A 25,286-nucleotide genomic window follows, 5' to 3' on the forward strand; every position below is an offset into this window, starting at 1 on the left:
CCTTCAGTCCGCAGGCTGACGCTCTATCCACTGAGCCAAACTCGTTAGGACAATAAAAATGTTTTTAAAATAAAATAAACTAACATTCTTTTTTTCTGGTAAATTGTATTGAGGTGGGTTTTTTTTTAACTGAATATATATATATATATATATATATATATATATATATATTTCACAGAGGAAGGGAGAGGGAAAGAGAGATAGAAACATCACTGATGAGCCCTAGCTGGTTTGGCTCAATGGATAGAGTGTCGGCCTGCGGACTGAAGGGTCCCAGGTTCGATTCCAGTCAAGGGCACATGCCCAGATTATGGGCTCCATCCCCAGTAGGGGGCGCGCAAGAGGCAGTCAATCAATGATTCTCTCACATCCTTGGCATTTCTGTCTTTTCCCTTCCTCTCTCTAAAATCAATAAAAATATATTTAAAAAAAAGAAAGAAACAGCAATGATGAGAATCATTGATCAGCCGCCTCCTGCACACACCCTACTGGGGATGGAGCCTGCAACTCAGGCATGTGCTCTGACAGGAAATCCAACGATGATCTCCTGATTCATAGGTCAATGTTCAAACACTGAGCCACACCAGCTGGGCTAAACTGACTTCTTAAGGCAACACTTGGGAGTACTTGCTCCCACAAATAGGCATGTGCTATGGGAACATGAGGGTATCATACTTTTTAATCAAGACTGGCCTATAAAATCCAGGATGTGGGATCTCTGTGGCTATAGAAGCCCAGAGGAAGGAGGGAAAACCCACAGAAATTAGCTGGCCTGGGCCAGGCTGGGGATCAAATCACATACTCTACACAGCAGCATGCTAAGGATTCCATTTCCAAGCCCAGATTTGAGTGGAGAGAGTGTACTAATACTAGTTGAGCAAATATCTACCATGTGACAGATCCCTTACACAGTTTCCACATTTATTTAACAAAACACCAAGCTCTTCCTTACAATTGCCTTATGAAGAAGGTCTTAGAAATGAAGAAATTTAGGTTCAAAGATTCAATAACAAACCTAAGGTCATTAAGGGATAAGGGATCAGCATTGTGTCAGGTTCCAAAGTCCACGCTTCGTTCCCAGTCTTGCAGAGGCAAGGCGGAAAAGGGGACCAGGGAAAAGGACAGCCCAGCCCGCCGTGCCAGCCCTGGGATGTATACAGACAGACTGGTGGGGCAGCCCATAGTTGCTGGGCTCTGGGCCGGAGAGTCAACTGGTGGGGGGTGGGGGGGGGCGGGAGGGGGTGTCCGAGGTGCCTCCTGGCGTTCACCTGCCATAAGAGTAGAATGAGCCCCCGGAGCTCACCAGAGCCTGCATCTCCAAACGCGGGGCTCTGATCTGCTCCAGCTGACGCTGGTGGATGCGGGGACAGATGCACTGGATGCTGGCAGAGGGAGGGGCGGATCCCGCTGCGGCCCGACCTCTGGGGGCTGTCACAACCCCAAACCTGCCCTGCCCTCCCCTCTGCCACTCGAGGGCAGCGGAACCATCCGCCCAACCCCGCTGGTAGGTCCGCAGGGAGGAGGGCGGGGATTTCGCACGGTCAGGACTACAAGTCCCACAATGCTCCGGACAGCGGCGGCGGAGCAGCGGGTGGGGGTGCCTTCAGGTGTCGGCGGCCTCGGCGCCTCCCGCCCGGAAGTGCCCTAGGGTCCGCTATGGAGCCGGTGGAGCCGGGCGGTGAGTCCCCGAGCCGCGCCCGCGCCCACCCCGCCTCCCCGAGCTCGCAGTCACCCGCGCTCCCCGCCCCGGAGTCGCCCGCGCCCTCCCGCGCCCGGGGTTGGGGGCGGGGGGCGATGGATAGTTGGGAATGGGGAGGGCGAAGCCCCGGACCCCGAGCTGGACCTGGGGTCCCCCCGGGGGCCGGGCTTGGAGAGGGGCTTGGAGAGGCTCCCCGAGGAGGCGCGGAGTCGTGCCGCCGCCGGGTGGGGCCGGGTTGGGTGGGGGTGGCACCCTGGGGAGGCTCCCGATGCCGAAGGGCGGAGTCTGACTTTTGGTGTTGGGAGCCCTGGGGAAGCCCTCCGCGTGGGTGGGTGGGGTTAGGGTAAATGGTAAGAGGGCGGCGGCATAGAGGCCCTTTTCTTCCCCTTTGAACAAACTTTAGCCACGGAGCAGGAGCTAAGCTTTGGGGTAGATAAGCAGCTTTGGGTGAAACTGGTGAAGGAATAAATGTTGAGATGAAACAGACGGAAGAATAGGTAAGATTTAGGGTGAAGTTGGTGGGGGATGAATTTAGGGGAGAGGTTGCCCCGAAGGTCAAGGCACCTTGTCTCTGGATAGTGTTTGGGTGAATTTGGGAGCTGGTTAAAGACCGAGAACTCAGGTTACAAAAGTTAGGACTTGGAATGTGGTGATGGGAAGGGGCACGTGAAGCAAGTTTGGGGCAACTGGGAGTCCAAACAGTCTATGCCCTGGGCTGGGACTGGGGTGAGGGGACAGAGTGAGGCCGGTGGGAAAGCGGGGTGCGGGGGGGTCAGGAGCATGTTGACGTTCAGAGAGCTGTTGGCCCCGGTGGGCCAGCCCCTCAACCCCTTATGGGTTCTTTGTGCCTCTCCAGCTCAGTAGCGCGGCGGGCAAGGCGGGTGCCATGGCCCTGATTGAAGGGGTGGGTGATGAGGTGACTGTCCTTTTCGCGGTGCTTGCCTGCCTGCTGGTGCTGGCTCTCGCCTGGGTCTCAACACACACATCGGAGAGCGGTGACCCACTGGCCCAGCCATCAGGGACCCCAACACCAGCGCAGCCCAGCGAAGCCATGGTGGTCACCGACAGTGCCAGAGGGGAGGCCCCGGAAGCCGAGACCCCCAGCCTGAGACACAGAGGTCAGGCTGCACACCCCGAGCCTGGCACAGGACTCCCAGCAACCACTCCACCGCCAGACTCCCCACAGGAGCCTCTAGTGCTTCGGCTGAAATTCCTCAACGATTCAGAGCAGGTGGCCAGGGTCTGGCCCCACGACACCATCGGCTCCCTGAAAAGGTAAGCTGGGATGAGGAAAGGAACAAACGCCAAGGACTGGGTGGGAGTGATCGTAGACCTGGAAGGACCACCGGAGACACTGGAGACTTCCCCCAAGTCTCATAGATGAGGGGACCCAGATGCCCAAACTACACACTGTCCTGTTCCCCGGAGGGCGCCATGTCCTGGGTGGTGGGAGTGGAGGCAGAGGTGAAGGGCGGGAGTAGTATTCTGGGCCAGGGACGAGGATTGCTCTATTACCCAGGTTCCTCTCTCCTCAGGACCCAGTTCCCGGGCCGGGAGCAGCAGGTTCGACTCATCTACCAAGGACAGCTGCTGGGAGACGACACCCAGACCGTGGGCAGCCTTCACCTGCCTCCCAACTGCGTCCTCCACTGCCACGTGTCCACACGGGCCGGCCCCCCACACGTGCCCTGCCCACCGGGGTCAGAGCCAGGCCCCTCCGGGCTGGAGATCGGCAGCCTGCTGCTCCCCCTGCTGCTCCTGCTGCTGCTGCTGCTCTGGTACTGCCAGATCCAGTACCGGCCCTTCTTCCCGCTGACCGCCACCCTGGGGCTGGCCGGCTTCACGCTGCTGCTCAGCTTCCTGGCCTTTGCCATGTACCGCCCGTAGTGCCTCCGCGGGCTCCCGGCCGTGTGGCTGGCCCCGCGGGACCTCGGCCCGCACCACGCCGGCGGGGCTGCTGTCTGCCCGGGCCCCGCTCTCTGGCCTGTCTCTTCTCTCCACCCTGGAGCCCAGCCCTGCGCCGCGGAGCACCCCAGCGGCAGGTGGAGGCCCCTCTCGGTGACCTCCATGGCTCCGAGCCACCTTCCGGGGCCGCTGGCTCCGAGCCCCCACTGACCATGGGCTCCTCCGGGTCAGCCGGCTGCTGTCGCTGCCTTGGCCCTGGGCAGGGCGGGGCCGCACCCCTGGGCCCAGCCTAGGGTTCGGCCTGAAGACCCCGCCACCTCTAGTCCCTAATCGCTCCTCGCGCTGATTTGGGACCCAAGGACCCTGGGGGTGGGAGGGCCGAGGGAGCTCCCTGGAACTTGTGCAGATTAAATAACTGTGAAGTTTTCACTCCTGGTGTGTGTCTGCGCGTGGGGCCCGTGGGGGCGGGGCCCTTGCCCGCGGGAGGAAAGGAGTGAGGGCACGGGCTGGGCCTCGCCTGCCCAGCCGGCCCCGGCCCGCCGCGAGCTGCCCGCTCCTCTCCTCGGCCCGGCGCCGGCCCGGGCCCCGCCCCCGGCCCTGGCCCCGCCCCCAGCACCGCCTGCGCAGCTGCCCGGAAGCGGGGGGCGGGGCTGGCGGCGCCCGGCGCGCAGGGCCTGACGGGAGCCACGTCTCTGCTGGCCGAGGGCTGAGCGGCGATTGGCGTCCAGGGGCTGCTGGGAAGATGGCGGGCTCGGTGGCCGGTCGATGAGGAGGCCGCGGGGGGAGCTCGGCTCCCGGGCCCCAAGACCGACCGAGGGAGCGACCTGCGCGGGGCCTGGGGAGTCATGTAGGGGCGGCCCCTGCGGGGCGGGCCGCGGGAGGGCTGCGGGAGTTGGTGTTGGCCACCGTGACCAGGTCTCTGGGGGGTCCCCGGCCTGGGTGGGTGTGGGGGCCCCCGACACCGCCGACTCCGCGCCTCTGCAAACCTGTGCACTCGGGCTCCACGGGCGTCCTCCGCGGTGGGCGCGGCGCGCGCGGTTCACAGGCGAGAAGGCTTAGGCAGGAGACGCAGCCGCTGGCCCAAGGTCACGCCGCTGGTAAGTGGGAGCACCCAGCGTGGAACCCAGGACCGTCCGGCGGCGGAGCCCGCGCGCCACCTTCTGCGCCGCCGCCGCCTCCTGCGGGCGGGGGAGGTGGTCTGGAAGGCCGGTCGCCGGGGCCGGCTGGGCTCCAGGCTGGGCGCAACCACTAACCGGATTCGTGACCCCGGGCTGGCCTTACCCCCTCCCCTCTCTGGGTCTGGGTTCTCCGCCTGTGCGATCGAGGTGACGCCAGCCTTGCCTGCGCCCCGGGGGCGTGTGCGGAGGACCGAGAAGATAATGCATGTGGGTTGCTCTGTAAACGGCCCTGCGCCGGGCACTCAAGGATTAGGATGGCTGTTCCACGGATGGAAGGAGGCGGAGGGGCGGGCGGGGAAAAGGACCAGGGCAGTCGCAGAGAAGGGTGAGCAGGAGTCTGCCTTGCTCTGACCCTAGACCCCTCTGAATGGGGAGTGAGGTGACGAGTAGACAGCAGGCTTTTCTCCCCTTCGGGGAAAACCTCACCCCCTTTTCTGGGCCGCCCTCAGGGTCTCCGTCACCCAACTCCATGCTTCGAGTCCTGCTTGCTGCCCAGGCCTCTGCTGCTCAGCTGTCTGGCCTGCTGCTGCTCCCGCCAATACAGCCCTTCTGCCTGGGGCCCAGCAAGTGGGGGGACCGGCCTCCCGGAGGAGGCCCTCGCGCAGGTCCCGCGCAGGGGCTGCAGCGGCTCCTGGAGCAGGCGAGGAGCCCCGGGGAGCTGGTGCGCTGGCTGGGCCAGAACCCCACCAAGGTGCGCGCCCACCACTACCCAGTGGCACTTCGTCGTCTGGGCCAGCTCCTGGGGTCTCAGCCACAGCCCCCGCCCGTGGAGCAGACCTCCCTGCAGGACTTGAGTCAGCTCATCATCCGAAACTGCCCCTCCTTTGATATTCACACCATCCACGTGTGTCTGCACCTTGCAGTCTTACTTGGTGAGGAGGCTGCCTGGGGGTGGGTGTGAATGAAAGAATAGAGAAGAGCAGGAGAGGACCCAGATCACTGACAGGATACGCCTCTTGGGCCTTGCCAGAACGGCCACAGGTGGCGGGAGTCAGCAGCGTTTGCTGCTGCCTCAGATTCCTGCTACCCCCGTGCTCTAGGAGCCACCACACTGTCACCAATAGAAAGAGATGAGAACGTATTCGCCATCTTTGTATAAAGCCTTCCCCATAAGCTGTTCTGATCCCTTAGTTCACATGGTATTTCACATTTCCCCAGTGTTTCCACTGACACTGTAGCACACCTTCCAGCCCAGGAAACAGAGATGAGAGAGGTTAGGATCCACTAACAACCCCAGGACTGGAGCGAAGCAGCTCCGCTCTGCTCCCAGGACCGCCTCCTCTGACCTTCTCCCTCTCAGGCTTCCCGTCAGACGCGCCCCTGGTGTGTGCCCTGGAGCGGGAGCGAAGGTTCCGCCTCCCCCCGAAGCCTCCTCCCCCTCTGCAACCTGTCCTTCGCGGTGGGCAAAGGTTGGAAGCTGCTCTGAGCTGCCCCCACTTTCTGCGGCATCCACAGCAGCACCTCATCCGAAGCTTGGCAGGTGCTGGAGGGGTTTAAAGGCAGGTTGGGGGTCAGGGGCCGAGGAAGAGGCAGTTGGTGGGGTCTGGGCTAAGGTGGACACTAGTCTGGAGGTCTGGCCTGAGGGTCCAGTGTGATAGGCTGTCCTTCACAGAGGCCAGGCCAGAGGAACTGACTCCCCACGTGATGGTGCGCCTGGCCCAGCACCTGGCCCGACACCGGTTGCGGGAGCCCCAGCTTCTGGAAGCCATTGCCCATTTCCTGGTGGTCCAGGAAGCCCAGCTCAGCAGCAAGGTGGGCTTGCCTCCCGTACTTCCCAGACACCGCCAGGCTCAGCCCCTGTCCAGCTTGATTGGCTATGTCCCACAGCAAACAACCCAGCCAGGCCCTATCCCCAGGTTTCCATCTTTGCTCACATCCTCCTTGGCTTCACCCCCCAGCACGTGCAGTCCTGCAAGCACTCAGCACCGTCTCACTTCATTGATCCCACTCCTCTAGGCCTGCAGGGCCAGGCCCCATAGCAGTGTCTCCTCCACTTGTTTGGTGATTGACTGCATGGGGCTCAAGACACTGCTTATGCCACAAACTTCTGGTGTGTGTCCGGTAGAGGAATGGTTCTGCCTTGGCAGTGACCATCTAAACGTGCAGATCAAGCCTCCCTGAGGCTCACCTCAGGGAAGGGTTTTGGAGAATGTTCCTTGCGGGGTGATGGCTGCTCTCCCTCTACAGGTGGTGCAGAAGCTGGTCCTGCCCTTTGGGCGGCTGAACTACTTTCCCCTGGAACAGCAGTTTATGCCCTGCCTTGAAAGGATCCTGGCTCGAGAAGCAGGGGCGGCCCCCCTGGCCACTGTCAACATCTTGATGTCACTGTGCCAGCTTCAGTGCCTGCCCTCCCGAGCCCTGCAGTTTGTCTTTTCCCCAAGTTTCATCAGCCACATCAGTGGTGCGCAGACAGGAAGGCTGGCTGGGGCCCGGAGGGCTGGTGGGCAGGGTAGAGGGGGTGGGAGTCTGCAGCCCAGCAAACCTCAGTCCCCTTGCCTGTAGGCACCCCTCATGCCCCAATCGTGCGGCGCTACCTCTCCCTACTGGACACGGCTGTGGAGCTGGAACTCCCAGGATACCAGGGTCCCCGCCTTCCCCGAAGGCAGAAAGTGCCCATCTTCCCCCAGCCACTCATCACTGACCGAGCTCGCTGCAAGTACAGGTGGATGGGGCAGCTTGGGGAGGGGAAGGGACCAGCCAGAAGCAGAGTAGAAAGGCCAGAGAATTGGGACCTGTTTCGGCTGGTACTCTTAGCAGTCATAAATAAATGGGCCTTGAAGCAACAAAGGCATTTGCCTAGGGTCGCAGAGCTGGGGGGGGGGGGGGCGTGGCGCGACCAGAGACTCCTGGGCCTTCCTGCTATCGGTGTTCCACTCCCCTCAGTCACAAGGATATAGTGGCGGAGGGGCTGCGCCAGTTGCTGGGGGAGGAGAAATACCGCCAAGACCTGACCGTGCCTCCAGGTTATTGCACAGGTGAGCTCCAGGTATGTGGGCAGGCAGCAGGCTGACATGGAGCTGTGGCTAAAAGCCACTGGCCCTTTCTCTTCTCCTGCCTTTCAGACTTCCTGCTGTGTGTCAGCAGCTCTGGTGCTGTGCTTCCTGTGAGGACCCAGGACCCTTTCTTACCTTACCCTCCCCGGTCCTGTCCCCAGGGCCAGGCTGCCTCTCAGCCCACTACCCAAGACCCTGCCCAGAGGTAAGGGAAGAGGGCAGGAGGCCTCCCCTGCCTTCACAGACAGCGACCCTGAGCCATAGCCACTCTCTCTCTAGGGTGGTGCTGATGCTGCAGGAACGCTGGCATTTCTGCCGGGACAGCAGGGTGCTGCTGGGCTCCCGGGCCCTGCGGGAACGGCACCTGGGCCTGCTGGGCTACCAGCTTCTGCCGGTGAGCCTCCCCTGCCCCGCCCCTGGTGACACTGTGTGCGCCCACTCCCTCACCCACAGGGCCTGTGGGTAACCTGCTGCCTCTCCCCACAGCTACCCTTTGAGGAACTGGAGTCACAGAGAGGCCTGCACCAGCTCAAGAGCTACCTGAGACAGAAGCTGCAAGCCTTGGGCCTCCGCTGGGGTCCTGAAGGGGGGTGAGGGGATGCACATGGGGTTCACGATGGCTCCCCTATGGGGGGTAGACAGTTTGCACTTTGGATCCCTCTGTTTTTGTTCATTAAAGTCCCTTCTTCATTGCACATCTTGTTTCTGGGATGGGGAGCAGACTGGGTCTCCCCACTTCTTTTCCATCCATGCCCCACCCCTCATACAGAGACAGTAGGCCGAGGATAGGTGGGGGCCGAAGCACTTTACTGCGGGGGGCAGGGGAGGAAGGGGACTTTAAATTAATCACTTAAATAAAAATGAGGAGGGAAGGGGATGGGAGAGCATCCCTGGCCCCTGGTCCCTCTGTCCATCGTCCGTCCCGGCGGCAGCTACACAGGCATGGGCATCTCATTGTACTCGTCCACACCCTCCCGCTCATCGAACACGGGCTCTGCCTCATTGGCGTCCAGCTGTAGGGGAGGATGGTGTCAGGAGGGTTGACCCCAACCAGGACCTTGGCAGGGACAGAAAAGGGGCTTGGGGCAGGAGGGCAGGCAGCCTTACACATTTCATCTCTCGATCCGTGAAGATGCGGGTGAGCACCACCATGCGCAGAGGCACTGTGAGGATGAGGATGAAGGGGAAGGCCAGGGAGGCCGCTGTGGACATGACGGCCCAGAGCAGGGCCAGGCAGAGCAGCTGCAGGGCTGTGAACAGGTGCATCCGGAGGGTCCGGACCTAGGGGTGGGCAGGGTGGGACGAGACGGGTGAGCCCAGGCTTCTACCAGCCGAGGACCCTGGGCCCTGCTGGGACATCTGGTTCTGCCACATCCAGAGGAGGGCTGACCCTTTTCCTCTCCACAGGGGTGAAGACAGAAGTGCCTCCTTGGGTGCACACCAGAGCCGGTCTGGACAGACTGAATGGTGGCTGGCCAAAGTGGGCAGATGGGGGGGCTGGAGGGTGACCCATGCAGCCCTCTGAGTGGGGTCTCACCTTCTTCACATAGGTAACATCTGGGTGGTGTTTGGGCGGCATGAGCAGCAGGTGCAGCCGCTCATAGAACTGGATCCCGTTAAGGGAGGTAACTCCCATGTAGAGGAAAATCCCGAAGAGCACGGCCAGGGGTATCTGCCGGAGTAGGTCCCCGATGACCATGGAGAGGCCTGGGAGGAGGGGAGAAACAGTGGTCCCCAGAGCTCCATAACCCCAGTGGACCCGGGGCCCCACCAGGACAGGCAGGGGCAAGAGGTGAACATACCCACAAGCAGGGCAACTAGCAGCCCTGTCACCCGTTGCTCCTTGACCTCTTGGATCTTGGGCTTGTCCCCGGGAGCCACAGCCTTGCTCATGACGGTCAGTGCGTTGGCATGAGTGACAGAGCGGACAGTGGCAGCAGCCAGCCAGGGCAGGCCGAAGACAGCACAGATGCCGCCCATGGCCACGATGAGCAGCAGGTCCAGGTGGAAGCCGGAGCCCTTCTGCAGCATGCGCTCCTTCTTGGAGATGATCAGCCTGCGTGAGACGGGCGCTCACTGAACCTGGGGCCAGCTCAACAGGCAGGGTCTTTCCAGAGCCTCTGCTTTCGGAACCTGGTGGTCCCCACCCATTCTGTCCAAATGAGCGTTCCATCATGGAACTGAGCCCTTTCTGCATGCCCCTGGCCTCCAGGACAGCTCCAGCCTGGACTGGGCCGTGCCAGCACACAGCAGCCAGATTTCCTGCCATCTACAAAATCAACTCCGCATTGGCAGCCTGGGTTCCCCTCACGCATCAGCCCCTAGCCAGGGCTCTGGCCCATCCACACACCACCCCCTTGGCGAGGACCACGCACGTGGTGATTTGCGTCTCCATGAAGATGAGGATGAAGACCAGGATCGCAGGCAGCAGGCTGGCCACCATCATCCACACGGGGAAGGAGCTGTTCTCACCCAGGGGGTTGATGACCCAGCCCCGCTTTTGCGGGGCTGTCACCGAGAATCCACTGGGCACGCTCAGCTTCTGCAGGACAGAGGTGGGGCTGGTGAACCTTGGTGCGAGAGCCTTGAGCTGCAGAGGCAGGCTGAGCCCTGAGGATGTGCCGTGGAAAGGGCCCGTCTGTCCCGTAGGAGACGGCTCTGGGGTTGGGGACCGCAGGGCAATATCCAGAGCCCCGTGCCAGGCCCCACGTTCTCACTGTGCGCTCTGCCTTACCTGGGTGTAGGTGTCCTCGATACTGTAATCCACAAGCACCATGATGAGGATCGCGATGGGCACCCCAAAGTCCCCAATCACCCGCCGTACCTGTGGGCAAGCACCATGCTCAGACCAGAGGCTCCTGCCCCGATCCAGGCAGACCTGACTCCTCCTCAGACCCTCCGACCCCCAGCTCAGCCTCCCTCAGGCCTCCAGCCCACACACCCGGCCAGGGAAGAACCGGCTGTTCTTGAATTTTCGCAGGAAGAAGGCAATGAAGAAGGTGCCGGCCATGAGCACCAGCGACAGCAGGGCTGTGTTGGGCTGGCCCCGGGGCCTCTCCTGCCCAGAGGGCTGGGCCGAGCTCCCATTCCCTGGCCCCAGCGTGGCCCCTGCCCCAGTCCATGTGGTATTATCGCTGCTGTCCACTTCAGAGCTGTTGGAGACCGAACAGCCATGGAGGGGGTGTTCCTGGAAGATCTAGGGAGAGGACAAAGGGCTCCATCAGCAAGATTTCCGGGCTCAGCTATATGCTGAACAAGACAAGTGGGGCGGGATGGCCAGCCTGCCCTCAAGGGGCTTTCCTTGTTGATTAAGAAAATATCCCAGCCCTCGCCGGTTGCTCAGTGGTTAGAGCATCGGCCCAAGGTCAGAAGGATCTCGGGTTTTTTTTTTTTTTTTTTAATATATCTTTATTAATTTCAGAGAGGAAGGGAGAGGGATAGAGAGTTAGAAACATTGATGATGAGAGAAAAACAGCGATCAGCTGCTTCCTGCACACCCCCTCCTGGGGATGTGCCCACAACTGAGGTACATGCCCTTGATCGGAATCGAACCTGGGACCCTTCAGTCCGCAGGCCGACACTCTATCCACTGAGCCAAACCGGTTAGGGCAGGATCTTGGGTTTGATTGGGTCAAGGGCATATACCTGGTTGTAGGCTCAATTCCCAGCCCCAGTAGGGGGCACGTGCGGGAGGCAACCAATAGGTGTGTCTCTTTCACATCAATGTTTCTTTCTCTGTCTCCCCTTCCCTGCCACTCTCTGAAAAATCAATGGGAAAATATCCTCGGGTGAGGATTAACAACAACAACAAACTATTAGCAAGAAAATAACTCAGAAGACCAGATGTGCGCACAGGAAGCCTGAGGATTGGGAGGCTGCTCTAACTCGGGAAGGAGCGGGAGTGTGGCTCCACCCAGGCCGGGAGGAGCAGGATGTGGAGTGCAGGACCGAGCCTGTCACAGACACAGGTTTGGAGTGCTGACTGTGACCGTCTGTCCTCTCAGGGGCTTTTTCCTGTCTACATTTCTGGGCTGTTTGCCACTTTAACAAAAGTGATTACTTTGTTATTAAAAATGTTTTTCAGATTGATCTCAAGCCTGGGTGTGTATTGATGACCTGGCAGGACTTATGGGGAGGCAAGGGGAAAAACCAGCGCATACTCTGTGGGCCCGATGGACTGTGGCGGGGATCTCCGAGCCAGCCTGGCCTCACACCCAGGAGAGAGAACAGAGAGGCCCAGACAACCCCCGGCTCCCCCCAGTCCCGAAGCCTCGCCCACCTTAACCAACTTGTAGAAGGTCTCGTAGATGAAGATGAGGGAGATGAGGAAGGCAAAGATCTCCTGGGTGAAACGGGAGACGAAACGCACCAGGAAGCTCCCCTCCAGGGCCACCATGAGCAGGGCCAAAAGCACCAGCCAGAAGCCAATCCACACGCGGCCCACGAGGTACTCCAGGTCGTTGCTCTTGCAGAACTGCGGGGCAGGGAGGGGATAGGCCCAGTCAGGCCCAGAGCCCGGGGCTAACTGGCTGGGCATGTTCCGGAAAGAGGAGGGGCACCCCACGTGGCCTGTGGGCCCTCACCGAGAAGAAGGCCTCCTCAAAGACGAGCAGGGGCCCGGAGAAGCCGATCACCAGCAGCGGCTGGGCGCCCAGCAGGCAGAAGATCACACCCTGGAGCGCCGTGGACATGATCAGCTCCGACACCCCGATCAGGTCCTGCGTCTTCTCTCCTGGGGTGGCAGGAACCAGCTCAGGGGCTGGCCGCCCAGCCCCGTGTGCTCCCCACCCCCACCTGAAGCCTCTCCTTACCCAGCAGGCCCCCGAAGGTGATGGCAGGAGACAGGGCTGCAAAGTAAATGAAGATGACCGCAGCCAGGCACTGGGGGTCGAGCGCATCCCGGAAGTCACTCAGGTAGTGGGGATAGCGGCGCCGCACATCCCGGATCAGCCCCCCGAAGGGACGGCCTGTCCGCCGAAGGGGATCATCTTCCACTGTGTCTGTCACCTCTACCATCTGCAGGAGCGCTGCAACCCAGGCCTCCATCAGGGTGCCTGCCGCAGCCCCCGCCCGCCCCGCTCCCCTCCGCAAAGGCACAGACCACCCAACTCCTGCCCCCGGGCAGCCCCAGCCTGCACTGGCCCGTACCCTTATCTTGGGCAGACTTGGGCTCCAGCCCAGCCCCCGGGGGCAGCAGCCGGCCCTGCTCCTCCCGCTTCTTGAGCATTTGACGCTGGAAGTGAGCGACGGATCGCAGCAGCTCCTCGCCCTGCACTTCGGAGGGCGGCAGCACCACACTGCAGTCCAGGAAGGCGTTGATGGCAGTTAGCAGGTCCTCCCGTTCGTCTGCCAGGTAGGCTGCCTCGTGGAATTGCTGCCAACGCAGGACGGGGGCTGGTGAGGGCACCGGACAAGGGCCAGGGGCCTGGGGCAGGGCTGGGCTCCGGGCTGGGGCTGACCTTGTCGGACATGAGGGTGGAGATGGAGCGGCCGATCTCATGGTAGTCCATGTTGGCGCTGCTCGGGCCCAGCAGCAGGAAGAGGAAACGCACGGGCACAGGCACCTCCAGCACCGCGTCCAGCTCCACTGCCTCCCGCAGCCGCACGAAGGCCATGGTGGGCCGGGAGAGGAACTCCACGCAGCCTGGGGGCACAGGGCCATCGTGGGCAAGAGCAGGGCGCAGGCCACCTCCCAGCCCCAAGCCCAGGGGCAGCACTGAGGCAGGCCTGCTGCCAGGGCCCCCACCCCCACATACCCACAAGGACCACTGTAGCCTCGGCATTCTCGGGGATCTTCTCCAGCAGCTTCAGCTCGTGCTTGGACTTAGAGCGAGTGATGCCGGCCGACGGGGCTGGAGGCGGGAGCTCACGCTGGGGATGCAGAACGGAGTTCAGCCCAGCCTGCTCGCAGCCCTGCAGCCGGCTGTGCTGGCCAGACCCGACCCAGGCAGGGCACACTCACCTCTCGCTCCACCTCCAGCCTGGTCTCCGGGACACCTCCAATGAGCGGCTCGGTGACATGGGGGTCACTCTCAGCGCCCTGGCCATGGTGATGCCCCAGCAGGGAGCCCAGGGAGCCGGCAGAGATGTTTCGGGGGAAGGAGAAGTCCTTCTCATCACTTGGGTGGCTGGTGGGCAGAGAACGGTGGGTAAGAAGCACGACAACGGGGGCCAGGGGCCGAGGGCAGGTGCCATGGGCGGGGCCTCACCTGTGTTTCAGCAGCAGGGCCCGCAGCACGTTGGCTCTGTCCTCGGCCTGGATCTGGTCAGAGATGACCATCTGCTCCACCACCTGGTGGGCCACCCCCGGCAGGGTCTGCTGGTCCAGGTCCAAGAGCACAGCCCCTGGAAGAAGGATGACTCAGGGGGGCCCTCAGGCAAGAAAGTGTAGGGCTGGGGGAGAGCCTGGGACGAGGGCCCAGCCAGGTGAGGGCCGCTCAGGGGACAGTGAGCAGGGCTTGAGGCCCCAGTCTCATTGCCTTTCTGACCTGTTCCTTCCTATCCCCCTCCCCCCAGGAATGTTGTGGGGCTCAGCAGAGGCCTCAGAACCCCAGCTATCAGAGTGGGAACCTGGGCCACAAACTGCCCAGGCACCCCTCCATGGATGCAGGCGGACTCCGTGGGGGCCCCAGCCACCCACGCAGGCTCAACAGCTCCTGTGAGAAAGTTCCTCCCGCAGTGAGCCGCACGCTGCCGCCCTGCATCCACTCCAGGTCCTCGCTCTGCCCTCTGGAGCACCTCAGCGCAGCTCTGACCTTGCCCCATCTGAAGACGACCCCTCCACCGCTCCTCAGCACCCCCCCATCCAGCAGCTGCTCACAGGCACTTACTAGACCTCCCCGACAGGTCACTCCTCTGAGCTGCCATTTCATACAGCAGGGAAAGTGCTTTTAAATATATTTTTATTGATTTCAGAGAGGAAGGGAGAGGGAGAGAGGGATAGAAGCATCAATGATGAGAATCATTGATCGGCTGCCTCCTGCACGCCCCCTACTGGGGACCGAGCCCTTGACCAGGAATCGAATCACTGAGCACACCAGCTGGGCAGAGCAGTGGAAGTCCTTTTAAAAGTCACCAGGTCATTTTTCTGTCAAGGTCAACTTTCTGAACACAGAACTAAAGAACAAACAGAACCAAAAGCCTCTGCGCAGCCACAACGGAGATCGCCAGGCCTGGCGATAAAGCGCCGCAGGCCTCAGGCAGCCTCTTTACTCCTCGTTGGGAAACAGTTCTAACAGCAGGTTTCTCGATCCTCAGTGCTTAGAACTGGGCCTCCTGACAGTAGCTGAGAGTGCTCTCCCGGGGGAGGGAGGAAACAAGCAAAGAGCAGAAACAGCAGCCGCGGAGCCCCAGAGGCTGCGTCTGTGCCGTGTAAGTCAGGGTTTACACCGCCCTACAGGTTGGACCATTTTGGAAAGTGTGCCATCAAACCTGTGGAAAACCATGTTAGCATCCGAAACATACCAGCTTCGGTTACTGGAAAGAGTCCCTTAGGGCCCTGGCTGGTTTAGCTCAGAGGACAGAGCCTGCGGATGGGAGGGTCCCGAGTTCGATTCCAGTCAAAGGCACAGGCCCGGGTTGCAGGCTCCATCCCGAGTGGGGGCGTGCAGGAGGCAGCCAATCAATGATTCTCTCTCATCACTGATGTTTCCATCTCCCTCTCCCTTCCTCTCTGAAATCAATAAAAATATTTTAAAAAAGAAAAAGAAAATGTCACTTAGACAAGATAAGAGAGAGGCGTCAATCCTGCGGTCACCCACGGCGAGGCGATCCCGAGGAATGGCAGGCTGACTGACATCTGGGAGGAGGCTTCCTCCGGGTTCTGGTGACATCGATCATGTGGCTCAAGACAGAGGTGGGGCCGTTTGGCCATGTGGTTCTCAGAGAACTGGCCTGAGGGGGGAGGGTGTGTCCTGCGGCGGGGACAGGCAGGGAGCAGGGGAGAGCGGTACCGTGGGCCAGGGTGCGGCGGAGCTCCAGGAGGCTGCGGAAGGACAGGGAGGCCACGTGGGGCTTCCCCCAGCGCTCAGTCTCCTCCTCCACGTCCTCTTCAAACTTGATCCAGCGCGCCGTCTCCCGCCACTGAGGCTCCTGGTTTTTGTCTAGCAGCAGTTCGTTCAGCTCCACAAAAACCTTGAGATGAGACAAGAGGGCAGGGCAGGGTCAGAGCCCCTGGGGTTCCCAGGGACTGCTCTCAGACAGACAGTGTCGAGATGGGTACGTGTGACTCTGGACAGCACAGGGCAATAGGCACAAAGTCTTAGTGAGTTCCTATCCAATCGGAGACTTTCTTTCCCTCATCTGTAAAATGGGAGCAATACCACCCACCTCAAAGGGCCTTTAGGGGGATTAAAAGAAAAAGCAGACAAAACACTGAGCATAGGACACAACTCAGGGTAAGTACTTGGTGAACAGTCGCCACACACACACACACACACGTGTATGATTCCATTTATATGCATTCAAGAACTGGCTAAACTAATTGAGAATAACAAAAGAGCAGTCGCCGCTGAGGGTGCTGGCGGGCGGAGACGTGAAGGAACCCACCGTGTGCAGGAAATGTTCCGTGTCTCGTGCAAGGAGCCAGCTGTGTGTATGTGCACAAAGCCACTGAGCAGTTAGCCCGAGTTCACTTTACTGTATGTCTATTAGATCTCAATAAAACGGTTTAAAAAATCCACTGGGAGGGTCAGGGTTCAGGACCATGGCCTTGGAGTCTAAGAGGGGCAGCATCACTAAGTCACTGAGTGACCTTGACCAATCACTGCCCTCGTTTATGGCTGACGCCACCTGGGCCATCGTCTTTACAGGTTGTGGGAGGATCAATGAGTCAGAGGTAACTGGATTCTGGAAAATGAAGTTCAAGGCTCTGCAGAGCTATCTCTAGTCCAAAGGGCCCACAGACACCTCACTGCCAGAGAGTGGCCACGACAGACACGAACAGTGTGGAAGGAAATGTCCCCACCACGGCGGGTGGGCTGGGGCTGGGGCGATCACTGCTGGTCCGAGAGGCAGGGGGAGGGGCGGTGAGGAGAGGAAGGCCGCGTGTGATGCCGAGAACCTGACCTCGTGGGGCTTGTGGGGCACCCGGGGCCGGCCCCGAGGAGTGGGGCCGGGCTCACGTCCTTCCCGGCCACTCTGCCCGGACCCTTTGGCATTCTTCCGTACCAAGTGTCGCCGAACCCCAGGAACATCCTCAAACCGGTGACCTGGGAGGCAGAAGGACAGGATCAAGCTCCCCCTTTCTCTTAACCCTGTTCCCACGAGCACTGGGCTTGGCCCAGGCCCAGCACTCACTCTTCATGAGGTCTAGGTCAGCCGTGGCCAGTGTCTGGGCCTCGCTCTCATCCGTGGGGACCCGGGGCAGCAGTGCCTGCTCGGCCCCTGTCATGCTTCCGATGCGCCTCCTTTCCTGCAGGTTGTAGCTGCGGTGCCCAGGCTGCGCTTTGGTCAAGGGGCGCCCTGAGGCACCTCCATCGTCACCTCCTGCTGTGCCGCTGGCCACTGCCATCACCTCTTCCACCACGGCTCTGGACAGACAGAGCGGCCATGAGACAGGGAAGGCCAGGCCCCCTCCCCTCAGCCAGGAGCATGCAGGAGGACCCCACCCTCCGAGCGCCCCACTCTAGGGCGTGCAGTTGTGAAAGATGGAGGATTCTGGAAGCAGACTAGATTTATGTGGCCTTCCCCTCTACTGGCTATGCCCTGAACAATCACATCAGCTACCTGAGAACAAAGTCCTGAGCAGCAAAACTGAGCTGAGGCAACTCCTGTGGGGTGGGGTGGGGTCGTCTGAAGCCGCCACTCAGAACAGTGCTGGTTCCCTCCGCCCCTCCCAGGCACTTCCCTAACCATGGCCCCCAGAGGGTCCCAGGGTCCCAAATTTCTGACCAAATGGGGTAAAGTATATGGAGATGAGCTTTGAGACCTCAGACAGCTCCAGTAGTCATGAGGAAGATATAACTCCTTATCCCGTCCACATTCCAACTTCCTCTCCTGTCCTCCAACCAGATGCCTCCTTTCTCTCTGCCACCGCCAGTGATGGTTTCTCAACCACTGCCCGGTACCTAGCGCTTCCCACCACATCCAGCCCAGGACCAGGACCCTCCACCACCAGGCTTCCTCTGCCTATGCCCTCGCTCAGTCCCCTGGGCTCTGCTCGCACCCTTGCTCACAATCTGACCCCCGTTTGCAATGCCAGGCTTCTCTCAGGCTCCCCCACCTCCCACTGGCCACCCGCTGCCCACGGCCAGTACCTACAGTGAGACCCAGCGGGGGACCCAGCACTACCTGCACAACGAGCCTGTGCACACCCTGGAGGGGCACCGTGCCCTTCACTTCCCCGCAGCCCTTCATGCTGCCTGGCACCCAGAAAACAGCAGGTCCCTGATAGTAGCGACCTTGAGAACTCGTTCAAAGTGACTTCCTCCAGGCAGCCTTCTCTGGCCAACGCCCCCAAACTCCAATCACCTGCTGTTGCTGACGCCGTGCCTGAACCAGGCCGTTTGGCACAGTAACTTGTTCTGGTGCCATTTCCCGAGATGATGACCAGGGTAGACTGGCAGCTCCCCAAGTGCAAAAGGGGTTCTCCTACTTCTCTTACGTCCTTAGGGCCCCTGGGGTGCTTGGAAGTCATCAGACCAGTCCCTGACCCAGAGCTTGATGAAGCCTGGGGCGAGGGGCTAGTGGGGGGCAGGGGAGCCAGCTCAGACTGCACATCTGTTCCGTCCCAGGCTACACCCTAACTCACACACCACCCCTTAATCCCTACACCCACCTTTCGAGAAAGGGTCTATGATTCTTGGTTTACAGATGGGGAAACGGGCTTAGAGAGGTTACTCGCCCAAATAGCTAGTGAGAAGCAGAACTGAGGTGTAAACCCCAGTCTGATGACCCCAAGGCTCTGCTTCTTTTCTCAGTCACCTCGCGGACAAAAGCAGGGAAGTTCTCTGTTTGGGGACACTTACCCCGTCTGGGCCCCTTTGGTGGCCTGGGGAGCTGCCTCCTGGTGGGGCAGTGGCAGAGGGGGAGAGGGACTGGTCCTTTCTGCCTTCCGATCAGCGCCTTCATCCTCCTGGAGAAAGAACTGGAAAAGGGACCCACGTAGGCAGAGGGCCAGGCTGGAGACCCCACAGACACCCTCGCGGCGCCCTGCTCCCACTCACCTGCACGGAAGAGGGCGTGGAGGCAGGGGACGGCTGGGTGAGTGCCCGGGCCCCCTCGGCCTCACTGGCCTCATCCTCATCTTCCTCTCCCTCCTCAATGGTAGGGGTCTCCCCAGTGGGGGAGGCTCCAGGTCGCCTTCGAGGCTTCCGTCCGGGGCCCTGGGGTGTCTTGCGGCGGCGGGTGTCCGGAGGCAGGTGGGTGGACAGTGGGTGATGGATGTGGTGGGAGGACTGACGGTGGTCTGCAGGGAGAAGGGGACCTGGCTGCCGGGCACAGCCTCACTCCCCGGCCATCCTGGCCCCAGCCCCGGCCCCTCCCGCTAGACCCCTTGCCCCTTCCTTTGTGGGCAGTCAGGCCAGAGGGCCCCTACCCCCTCCTCAGGGTATCCCCTCACATTCAAAGTCTTCCTCCCCATAGCAGCGGCCTGGCTCCTCCCCTCCTCGAGACCCTGTCTCCAGAAGGATCTCCTCAAAGCGCTCCACGCCCAGGGTGCGGTGAAGTTCATCTTCCTCCTGCTCAGGGAAGCCAGGCACGGCAGGGCCCAAGCTCTCTGGCTCTGGCTGCGAGGAGGAAGGGATAGAGAGAAGACACAGGGGCTCACCAGGAGCGCACACCGAAACCTACCCTGCCAAGTGCTGGGGATCTAGTACCCCTGTCCTCTCAAATGCTAGGGATGGCCCTAGCTGGTTTTGCTCAGTGGATAGAGCATCAGCCTGCGGACTGAAGTATCCCGGGTTCGATTCTGGTCAAGGGCATATGCCTGGGTTGGGGGCTTGATCTGCAGTGGGAGGCAGGCAGGAAGTAGCCCAGCAATGATTCTCTCTCATCACTGATGTTTCCATCTCTCCTTCTCCCTTCCTCTCTGAAATCAATAAAAAAAAAATGCTGGGGACTCAGACCTGCCCCCCAGCAGCCTACCCCCTAGTTCCAGGCTATCTGGACCCTGGCTGTGCCCATCCAGGCAGTTAGGGCCGGGGGAAGGGTCTGCTCTGAAAGTCTCAACAGAAACCCTGTGTGTGCAGCCCCTGGCAGGGGATGTAAACCTGCAGCTCACGTGGCTGGCGGTGAACACACTCCCTCTGGCCGGAGGCAGCTGCTGAGCCTGAAAAGTAATTTCTGGAAGCACCTAAGCTAACTGACCTGGACTCAGGTCTGAGTCAAACTGAAACCAAGCCCCTGGACAGGAACGTAGCTTCACCTCATCAGGGAAGCCCCCTGCCCCCCCATACACCACAGCTGCATTCCCTGGGGTCCCTCCACTGCTCCCTGGCCCCGCCTCTCACCCCACCCCCACTCCCACCACCTGAGTCATACTGCAGGAGAGGAGCAGCAGGACTGCGGTGGCCAGTGGCCCAGTGGCCAGGCGCTTTCAAGAGCTGGCGCTTTTAGAGACTAGCTAACAGCCTAGTCTGCCGCCTTGGTCCAGCCCCCCACCCACCCCCTGCCGGTCTCAGCTCCCAGCGCGCCAAATATTTGCTCAAGAGCTCCTGGACGTGAAGGGCATCAAGATCTCAAAGGGCAGGGTATGGAGTCCCCTCCATGGGGCTGCTGGCGCGGCTAGAGCAAGGAAGAGCAAGGGGAGGAAGCTGGGAAGAAGGGTGGGTCTTGGGGAGACTCCGAGGAGAGGACAGGAGCAGCTGGGGTAACAGGGATATTGGATTCAAGAGGAGGAAGGGGTCAGGGGGCTGCTTCTCCCCAGCCCATCTCTGCAGCTCTAGCCCTGCAATTCCCAGGCGCTCCCCGCCCCCCCCCCCCCCTACCGCCCGCCCCCAACACACACACACACACACACCCCACAGCACGCTGCGGAGAGGAAGGCAGGGGGAGGTGCTGAAGCGAGTGAGGGCACGGGGAGCTAGCGGGGTGAGGGAGGGGGGGGTCTCGAATCCCTCGCACCTGAGGGCGCAGGAGGAAGTCCATCGCCTGGCAGGGGTGAACTTGGGAAGGAGGGGGGAAGGGACCTGCCCGCGCCCCTTCTCAGTCACATGTCCACTGGGCCAAAGTGACCAATAACGGGCTGATTATGGCACTCGGGGTTAATCATTACACTTCCCAGGAAAATCGGGAGGGCCACGTGGGGTGGGGACCACGTGGGGGCTAGGAGGGGCCTTGGGTGGCATGTGGGGCTGGGGCGGGGCCTGGGCGGTCCCTGCTAGTGAGCTCCGCCCAGAACCACTGAGCACAGACTGCTGCTCTCCAAGACCTGTGTGGGGCTGGGCACCAGCGTCCCGTTTCTCTCTCACTTAGGCTACCATCGAGGTCTTCAGTAAAACAGCCTCAACTCCCTCCCCAGGTCTGGAAGTTTGCTGATGCCCCCCAACCACTACCGACCTCAGACCCCTAGCACCCCTCGGGTATCCATTACAGGTTCCCCTCACTCCCAAGCCTCTGTGGGCACATGCACATACTGTACACACGCACACGCACACACACACGCACACACGCACACGCACACGCACACACCCAATGGGAATCCTCAGGAGCTCCTGTGGCGGGAGGAGAGACAGTGCGGTGGCCAACTCAGTTGGCAATACTCACAGTTCGGAAAGAATCTGCGCCCGAGGTGGGGCGCCTGGGGGCGCTGCTCATGGCCAAATCTTAGCCCTTTTCGCTGTCGCTGCGGCTTTCAGGGCAACAAGGTGGCGGCATAACCTGGACAAGGGAAAGGACCGGTCACCTCGTGGGGCGACAGCCCTTGGCCCAGCCCAGGGAGGACAGGATGCCGGCTTCCCGCTGCCTGGCTTCGAGGAGTCTCCCAGCTGTGCAAGATCCTCCCAGGTCACTAAGGGCCTCAGAGTGGCCCTTAGAGGCAGTGAGAGCAAAGAGAAGAGTTATTTATAGGAAGAAAGGAGAAGAACAAAGAGAAAGATGGGTGAGGACTGGGACCACAAAGGGCCAAGAGACTAAAGGAGTTAGGGTAGAAAGCAGAGGTGGGAGAGGCTGCAAAAAAAGTAGGGGTGTGGGGGTGAGAAAGGAGTCAAGGCCCAGACCTGGAGGGAAAGCATCAGAGATGTGTGTGTGGGGGGGGGGGGGGGGGGAGGGAAAGGACAGGCTGAGCCAGAAGCAGGAGCAGTGACCTCGTGGTGGCATGCGGAGGTGGACTGAGACCAGGGAGGGTGTGCTGGAGAGAGTGAGATACCCCATGGAGCAGGAACGTGGGGAGGAAGGAAGGGAGAGAAAGAACTCTGGAGAGAGTCCAAACAGGCAAGCAAGGGGGTCAGGGGACGGCCCAGGGCAGGGGAGGAGAGCATGACTGCCCCCTCCCCTGATGAAAGCCAGGCCGGAGGGATGCAGGCTCCCTGGGGGAGGGGCAGGAGCCCCACTCCACTCACTCCGTGGGAGGGAGGGAGGACAGGCACAGACCAGGCCGAGTTTTATACTGGGGGAAGGGCACGTGAACTTGGAGGAGGTGGGCACAGAGCCCTGAGGTTCTGCCTTGAAGGGCAGTCCTGATCGCTCCCTTCCCCTCGGGCCAGGAAAATCTGAGTGGCAGGGCTGACGCCCTCCTGACTGTGACTATAGGGGTGTCTGGGAGAACACTGTGTGTGGTGGGGGAGGAGAGAGCTGCAATTAGGGAACCTGACCAGTGCAAACTGGGGTACCCATTCACAAGTGGGGGAATCACAGGGGGGCAAAAGGACTGAAATTCCCCACTGTGTGGTTGGGGGACTCAGGGTTGCCCAACTTAGGGCTACCTCCGTGGTAAGACAGGCCAGTGGAGGGTCCAACAATATATGTCTGAGGGGGGTGTCAGTCCAGAATGGGGTGCCTGAAGCGACACATTCCTGGCAAGCACTCAACTCAGCTGTCGGCTCTCTTCACCTCCCCCAACAGGCCTTTAGCCAGGACACGTCTGGTGCAGGGGAGAGGAGCAGGGAGGGGGGACACACGACCCTGGTCCGAGAAGCCTGTGGAGTGTTTTGAGCACATGCAGGTGCCCCACTCTCACCTCCAGGCTGTGCCCTCCAAATGCTCCTCCATCCTCCCTCCTCCCCTAGCCCCCCTCCGCCCCCTCCCCCGACATCCTAGAACACAAAGCAGCTTCTGTCCAGAGCACCGGTGCCGATAATCCGAGGTAGGGACACATTCCGGGGACCAGCCCTGACCGGCCCGAAGGATTAGCATCTTTGCCCCTGCCCAGGGGATTAGCACCCGGACCCCCACTTGGGGCATTAACCAAGTGAATTCGCACATTCCACAGCTCTTCCGAGTGGGATTGGCTGGGGTGGGGGGCGGAGGGAGAAGGATAAAGTGGACCCTGCATTTCAGGCTGCACCGTCCCCCACAGCCAGTGCGGAGTTCCCCACCCAGACCAGCCAGCCCCCCAGGAGTCAGGTCCAGCTCCCGGGGCTCGTCTTTTCCATCCCTACCCAGCGGCTCCCTCTTCTATCGGACCCCTTGTCCTCACCTGACCCGCCACCCCCACCCCCTTCTCGGCTCTTCCTCCAGCCCGGAGGTTGGGGGAGAAGGCGCCGGGCAATCCCCAGGCTGGGTGCCCTGCACAGGCCTAAAGGATAGAGTAGGGGTCGCAAGGAAGAGGGTCGTGTGAAGCCCGCCCGGGAATTAGGAGGGGCGACGGCGTTCCCGGGACTGCCCTCTCCCGGGGACAGGGGGCGCGGCACCCTCGCCTTAGGAAACTAAGCAGCGGAGCCACGATCCCGTTTCTGACCAGCAAGCACTCCCCTCGCCTCCCCATCCTTCTCCCCAGACATCGCTCGCCCGCGCCCCAGTCTCCGCCCTTTCCTCCACTTCCACTCCCTCCCGGCTCCGAGTCCCGAGTTCCCCCTCCTTCCCCCTCCCTTCCCCCGCGGCCCGGGCCCTCCCCCGCCGCCCCCTCTTCGCTCACCCGCTCGCTCTAGACTTCGTGCCCCGGGGGCCTTGGGGGTCTCTCCCCCTGCTCCGACGCCTTCGCGCGCTCCCGACGACTCTCCGGTGCCCACCTCGGGGCTCGCCCCCGCCGCTCCCAACTTCTCCCAACTCAACTTTCCCCCGCGCCGCGGGCAGGCCAGCCCCCTGCGTGCGCGCCCCCCGGCGCACCGTGCGCGGCCCCGGCGCAAAGGATGGGAGGCGGGGAGCGGGGGCCCAGACCCGCGAGCGGAAGCGCGCTTCCAGGCACCACCAGGCACCGGAGCCCCGCGTCCGGGAGGCGGTCCCCGCTCTCCTGCAAGGCCGCCGCCCGGGCTCCCACGCGCCGGGCTTGGGTGCCGCGGGGACGCGGTGTCTGGCCCCTTGGAGGCACCGCTGGGCGGAAAGGAGCCCGCTCACTCTGGGGATTCCAGGCAGGAAAACGGAGGCACGAAGATGACAAGGAAATTCGGGACGGAGAGGCTGAAATAGGAGTGTATCGGGCTAAGAATCTCTCGCGCCCGCCGCCCCTCCCCTCCAGTAATCCCCAGCACCTCCACGAAAGCCCCATCTTGGGGGGGAAGGGCGGGGTGGGGGGCGAGAGGGGTGTTGCGGGCTGGAGGTTGGATGCCCAGTACCCTGAGCTGGACTTGACTTCCCCAAAAGCGGGAACTTCTGCCCGGGAGAGATTCCTTGCGGTGACCTCCGTCCTTGAACCCAATTCATAGCCATCACCTGTCATTTAAAAATCTGTGTGTACTTCTGGTTTTCTCAACTAAATGATAAGTTCTCCGGATAAGGAATATACTTTCCGCTTCTTTTCTATAGTCTGCCCCTGGGTGAAGCACAGAATCGTGAACGCACAAAAACGTTCAGATGTAAACGAGTTAATTAATACATGTTTAGCACCAACTCGGGTTCCTGCGCTACGTGTGGTTTGGGCCCCATTTCGTTCGGTTCACAGCCCTCAGAAATGCAATCATGAGACAATGAGAGAGCAGCGCGATCACATCTATAATCAGCTCCGTACGGGATGCGGTCAAGGCTGCTGCATCTGTCTGTGCGTCTGTCTGTTGAGGGCGGTAACCAACCTGCCAGCCTCGGCCACACCCTGGCTGGGCTCGGGCTCTGGAGACTGGCCTGGGGTTGGGGGGCGGGGAACGACTCCAGCCGGTTTGCCTGGGGAAGCGAGCGACCGGAGTCGGGGGCCCAGAGAACAGAAGGGTCTTCGGTGAACGCTAATTCCAGTTTCCAATGGGGCACACCTGCCTCTCGGCCCAGCCTTAGGGTCAGCTGGTCCCCGTAAAGACATCATCAGGAAGAGATGGCTGGGAGCCATTCCCCAATCAACGCTGCGCTCACCAGATGGCCTGGAGAGAAGTGGGAACCCGTGCAGAGGTGGCCACGAGGCCGTTGAGACCTTGACACCATCGACCCGGTCAGAGCCGGACCGCCTGGGCTCGGAATGTAAGCCACCAAACCCCAAACCTCAGAGAGCGC

At 61.2% G+C, this 25,286-nt stretch overlaps 3 protein-coding genes across 7 annotated transcripts; 2 read left to right on the plus strand and 1 right to left on the minus strand.

Moving 5' to 3' along the window:
• The first annotated feature begins 1,571 nt into the window (after nucleotides 1-1,571).
• TMUB1 (transmembrane and ubiquitin like domain containing 1) lies at nucleotides 1,572-4,033 on the plus strand. Of its 3 annotated transcripts, none has more exons than XM_070424940.1 (3): nucleotides 1,572-1,678; nucleotides 2,556-2,974; nucleotides 3,235-4,033. In XM_070424940.1, exons 2-3 carry the CDS (start codon nucleotides 2,586-2,588, stop codon nucleotides 3,584-3,586), a joined length of 741 nt encoding a protein of 246 aa, XP_070281041.1. In that variant the 5' UTR covers nucleotides 1,572-1,678; nucleotides 2,556-2,585; the 3' UTR covers nucleotides 3,587-4,033. The 3 variants fall into 3 exon arrangements, with proteins under 3 accessions (XP_070281041.1, XP_070281042.1, XP_070281043.1); XM_070424941.1 differs by having other exon boundaries at nucleotides 1,577-1,678; nucleotides 2,103-2,974; XM_070424942.1 differs by lacking the exon at nucleotides 1,572-1,678 and adding an exon at nucleotides 2,033-2,196.
• Nucleotides 4,034-4,305: 272 nt separating this feature from the next.
• FASTK (Fas activated serine/threonine kinase) lies at nucleotides 4,306-8,470 on the plus strand. Of its 2 annotated transcripts, none has more exons than XM_070423659.1 (10): nucleotides 4,306-4,451; nucleotides 5,232-5,654; nucleotides 6,083-6,262; nucleotides 6,395-6,534; nucleotides 6,970-7,183; nucleotides 7,270-7,444; nucleotides 7,666-7,757; nucleotides 7,845-7,980; nucleotides 8,055-8,169; nucleotides 8,262-8,470. In XM_070423659.1, exons 1-10 carry the CDS (start codon nucleotides 4,370-4,372, stop codon nucleotides 8,367-8,369), a joined length of 1,665 nt encoding a protein of 554 aa, XP_070279760.1. In that variant the 5' UTR covers nucleotides 4,306-4,369; the 3' UTR covers nucleotides 8,370-8,470. The 2 variants fall into 2 exon arrangements, with proteins under 2 accessions (XP_070279760.1, XP_070279761.1); XM_070423660.1 differs by having other exon boundaries at nucleotides 4,308-4,451; nucleotides 7,285-7,444.
• Nucleotides 8,471-8,561: 91 nt separating this feature from the next.
• SLC4A2 (solute carrier family 4 member 2) lies at nucleotides 8,562-23,950 on the minus strand. 2 transcript variants are annotated; one of them, XM_070423657.1, is made up of 23 exons: nucleotides 23,788-23,950; nucleotides 21,480-21,593; nucleotides 19,336-19,501; nucleotides 18,941-19,182; nucleotides 18,743-18,861; nucleotides 17,073-17,305; nucleotides 16,842-16,984; nucleotides 15,728-15,908; nucleotides 13,985-14,120; nucleotides 13,738-13,903; nucleotides 13,532-13,646; nucleotides 13,235-13,419; nucleotides 12,924-13,149; nucleotides 12,587-12,802; nucleotides 12,359-12,507; nucleotides 12,055-12,249; nucleotides 10,717-10,971; nucleotides 10,510-10,599; nucleotides 10,151-10,317; nucleotides 9,578-9,831; nucleotides 9,313-9,482; nucleotides 8,883-9,056; nucleotides 8,562-8,788 (listed from the first exon to the last, which is right to left on the minus strand). In XM_070423657.1, the coding sequence occupies exons 2-23, from the start codon at nucleotides 21,528-21,530 to the stop codon at nucleotides 8,708-8,710; spliced, it is 3,714 nt and encodes a 1,237-aa protein (XP_070279758.1). In that variant the 5' UTR covers nucleotides 21,531-21,593; nucleotides 23,788-23,950; the 3' UTR covers nucleotides 8,562-8,707. The 2 variants fall into 2 exon arrangements, with proteins under 2 accessions (XP_070279758.1, XP_070279759.1); XM_070423658.1 differs by lacking the exons at nucleotides 21,480-21,593; nucleotides 23,788-23,950 and adding an exon at nucleotides 20,838-20,861.
• Between the last annotated feature and the right edge of the window lie 1,336 nt (nucleotides 23,951-25,286).

Source organism: Myotis yumanensis, unplaced genomic scaffold, assembly GCF_028538775.1.
Source record: "Myotis yumanensis isolate MYYU_CA2020_CCGP unplaced genomic scaffold, mMyoYum1.0.hap1 SCAF_9, whole genome shotgun sequence".
NCBI lineage: Eukaryota > Metazoa > Chordata > Mammalia > Chiroptera > Vespertilionidae > Myotis > Myotis yumanensis.

What these genes read in the sequence shown, in the direction of transcription:
- TMUB1 (XM_070424940.1), top strand. Translation starts at nt 2,586, where the DNA reads ATGGCCCTGATTGAAGGGGTGGGTGATGAGGTGACTGTCCTTTTCGCG. An exon ending in ACCATCGGCTCCCTGAAAAG is followed by an intron (nt 2,975 to 3,234) that starts GTAAGCTGGGAT and finishes CTCTCTCCTCAG; the next exon opens with GACCCAGTTCCCGGGCCGGG.
- FASTK (XM_070423659.1), top strand. Translation starts at nt 4,370, where the DNA reads ATGAGGAGGCCGCGGGGGGAGCTCGGCTCCCGGGCCCCAAGACCGACC. An exon ending in AAGCCCAGCTCAGCAGCAAG is followed by an intron (nt 6,535 to 6,969) that starts GTGGGCTTGCCT and finishes CTCCCTCTACAG; the next exon opens with GTGGTGCAGAAGCTGGTCCT. An exon ending in TGGGCTACCAGCTTCTGCCG is followed by an intron (nt 8,170 to 8,261) that starts GTGAGCCTCCCC and finishes CTCTCCCCACAG; the next exon opens with CTACCCTTTGAGGAACTGGA.
- SLC4A2 (XM_070423657.1), bottom strand. Translation starts at nt 21,530, where the DNA reads ATGAGCAGCGCCCCCAGGCGCCCCACCTCGGGCGCAGATTCTTTCCGA. An exon ending in CCACCCTCATGTCCGACAAG is followed by an intron (nt 13,150 to 13,234) that starts GTCAGCCCCAGC and finishes CTGCGTTGGCAG; the next exon opens with CAATTCCACGAGGCAGCCTA. An exon ending in ATGTTACCTATGTGAAGAAG is followed by an intron (nt 9,057 to 9,312) that starts GTGAGACCCCAC and finishes GCCCACCCCTAG; the next exon opens with GTCCGGACCCTCCGGATGCA.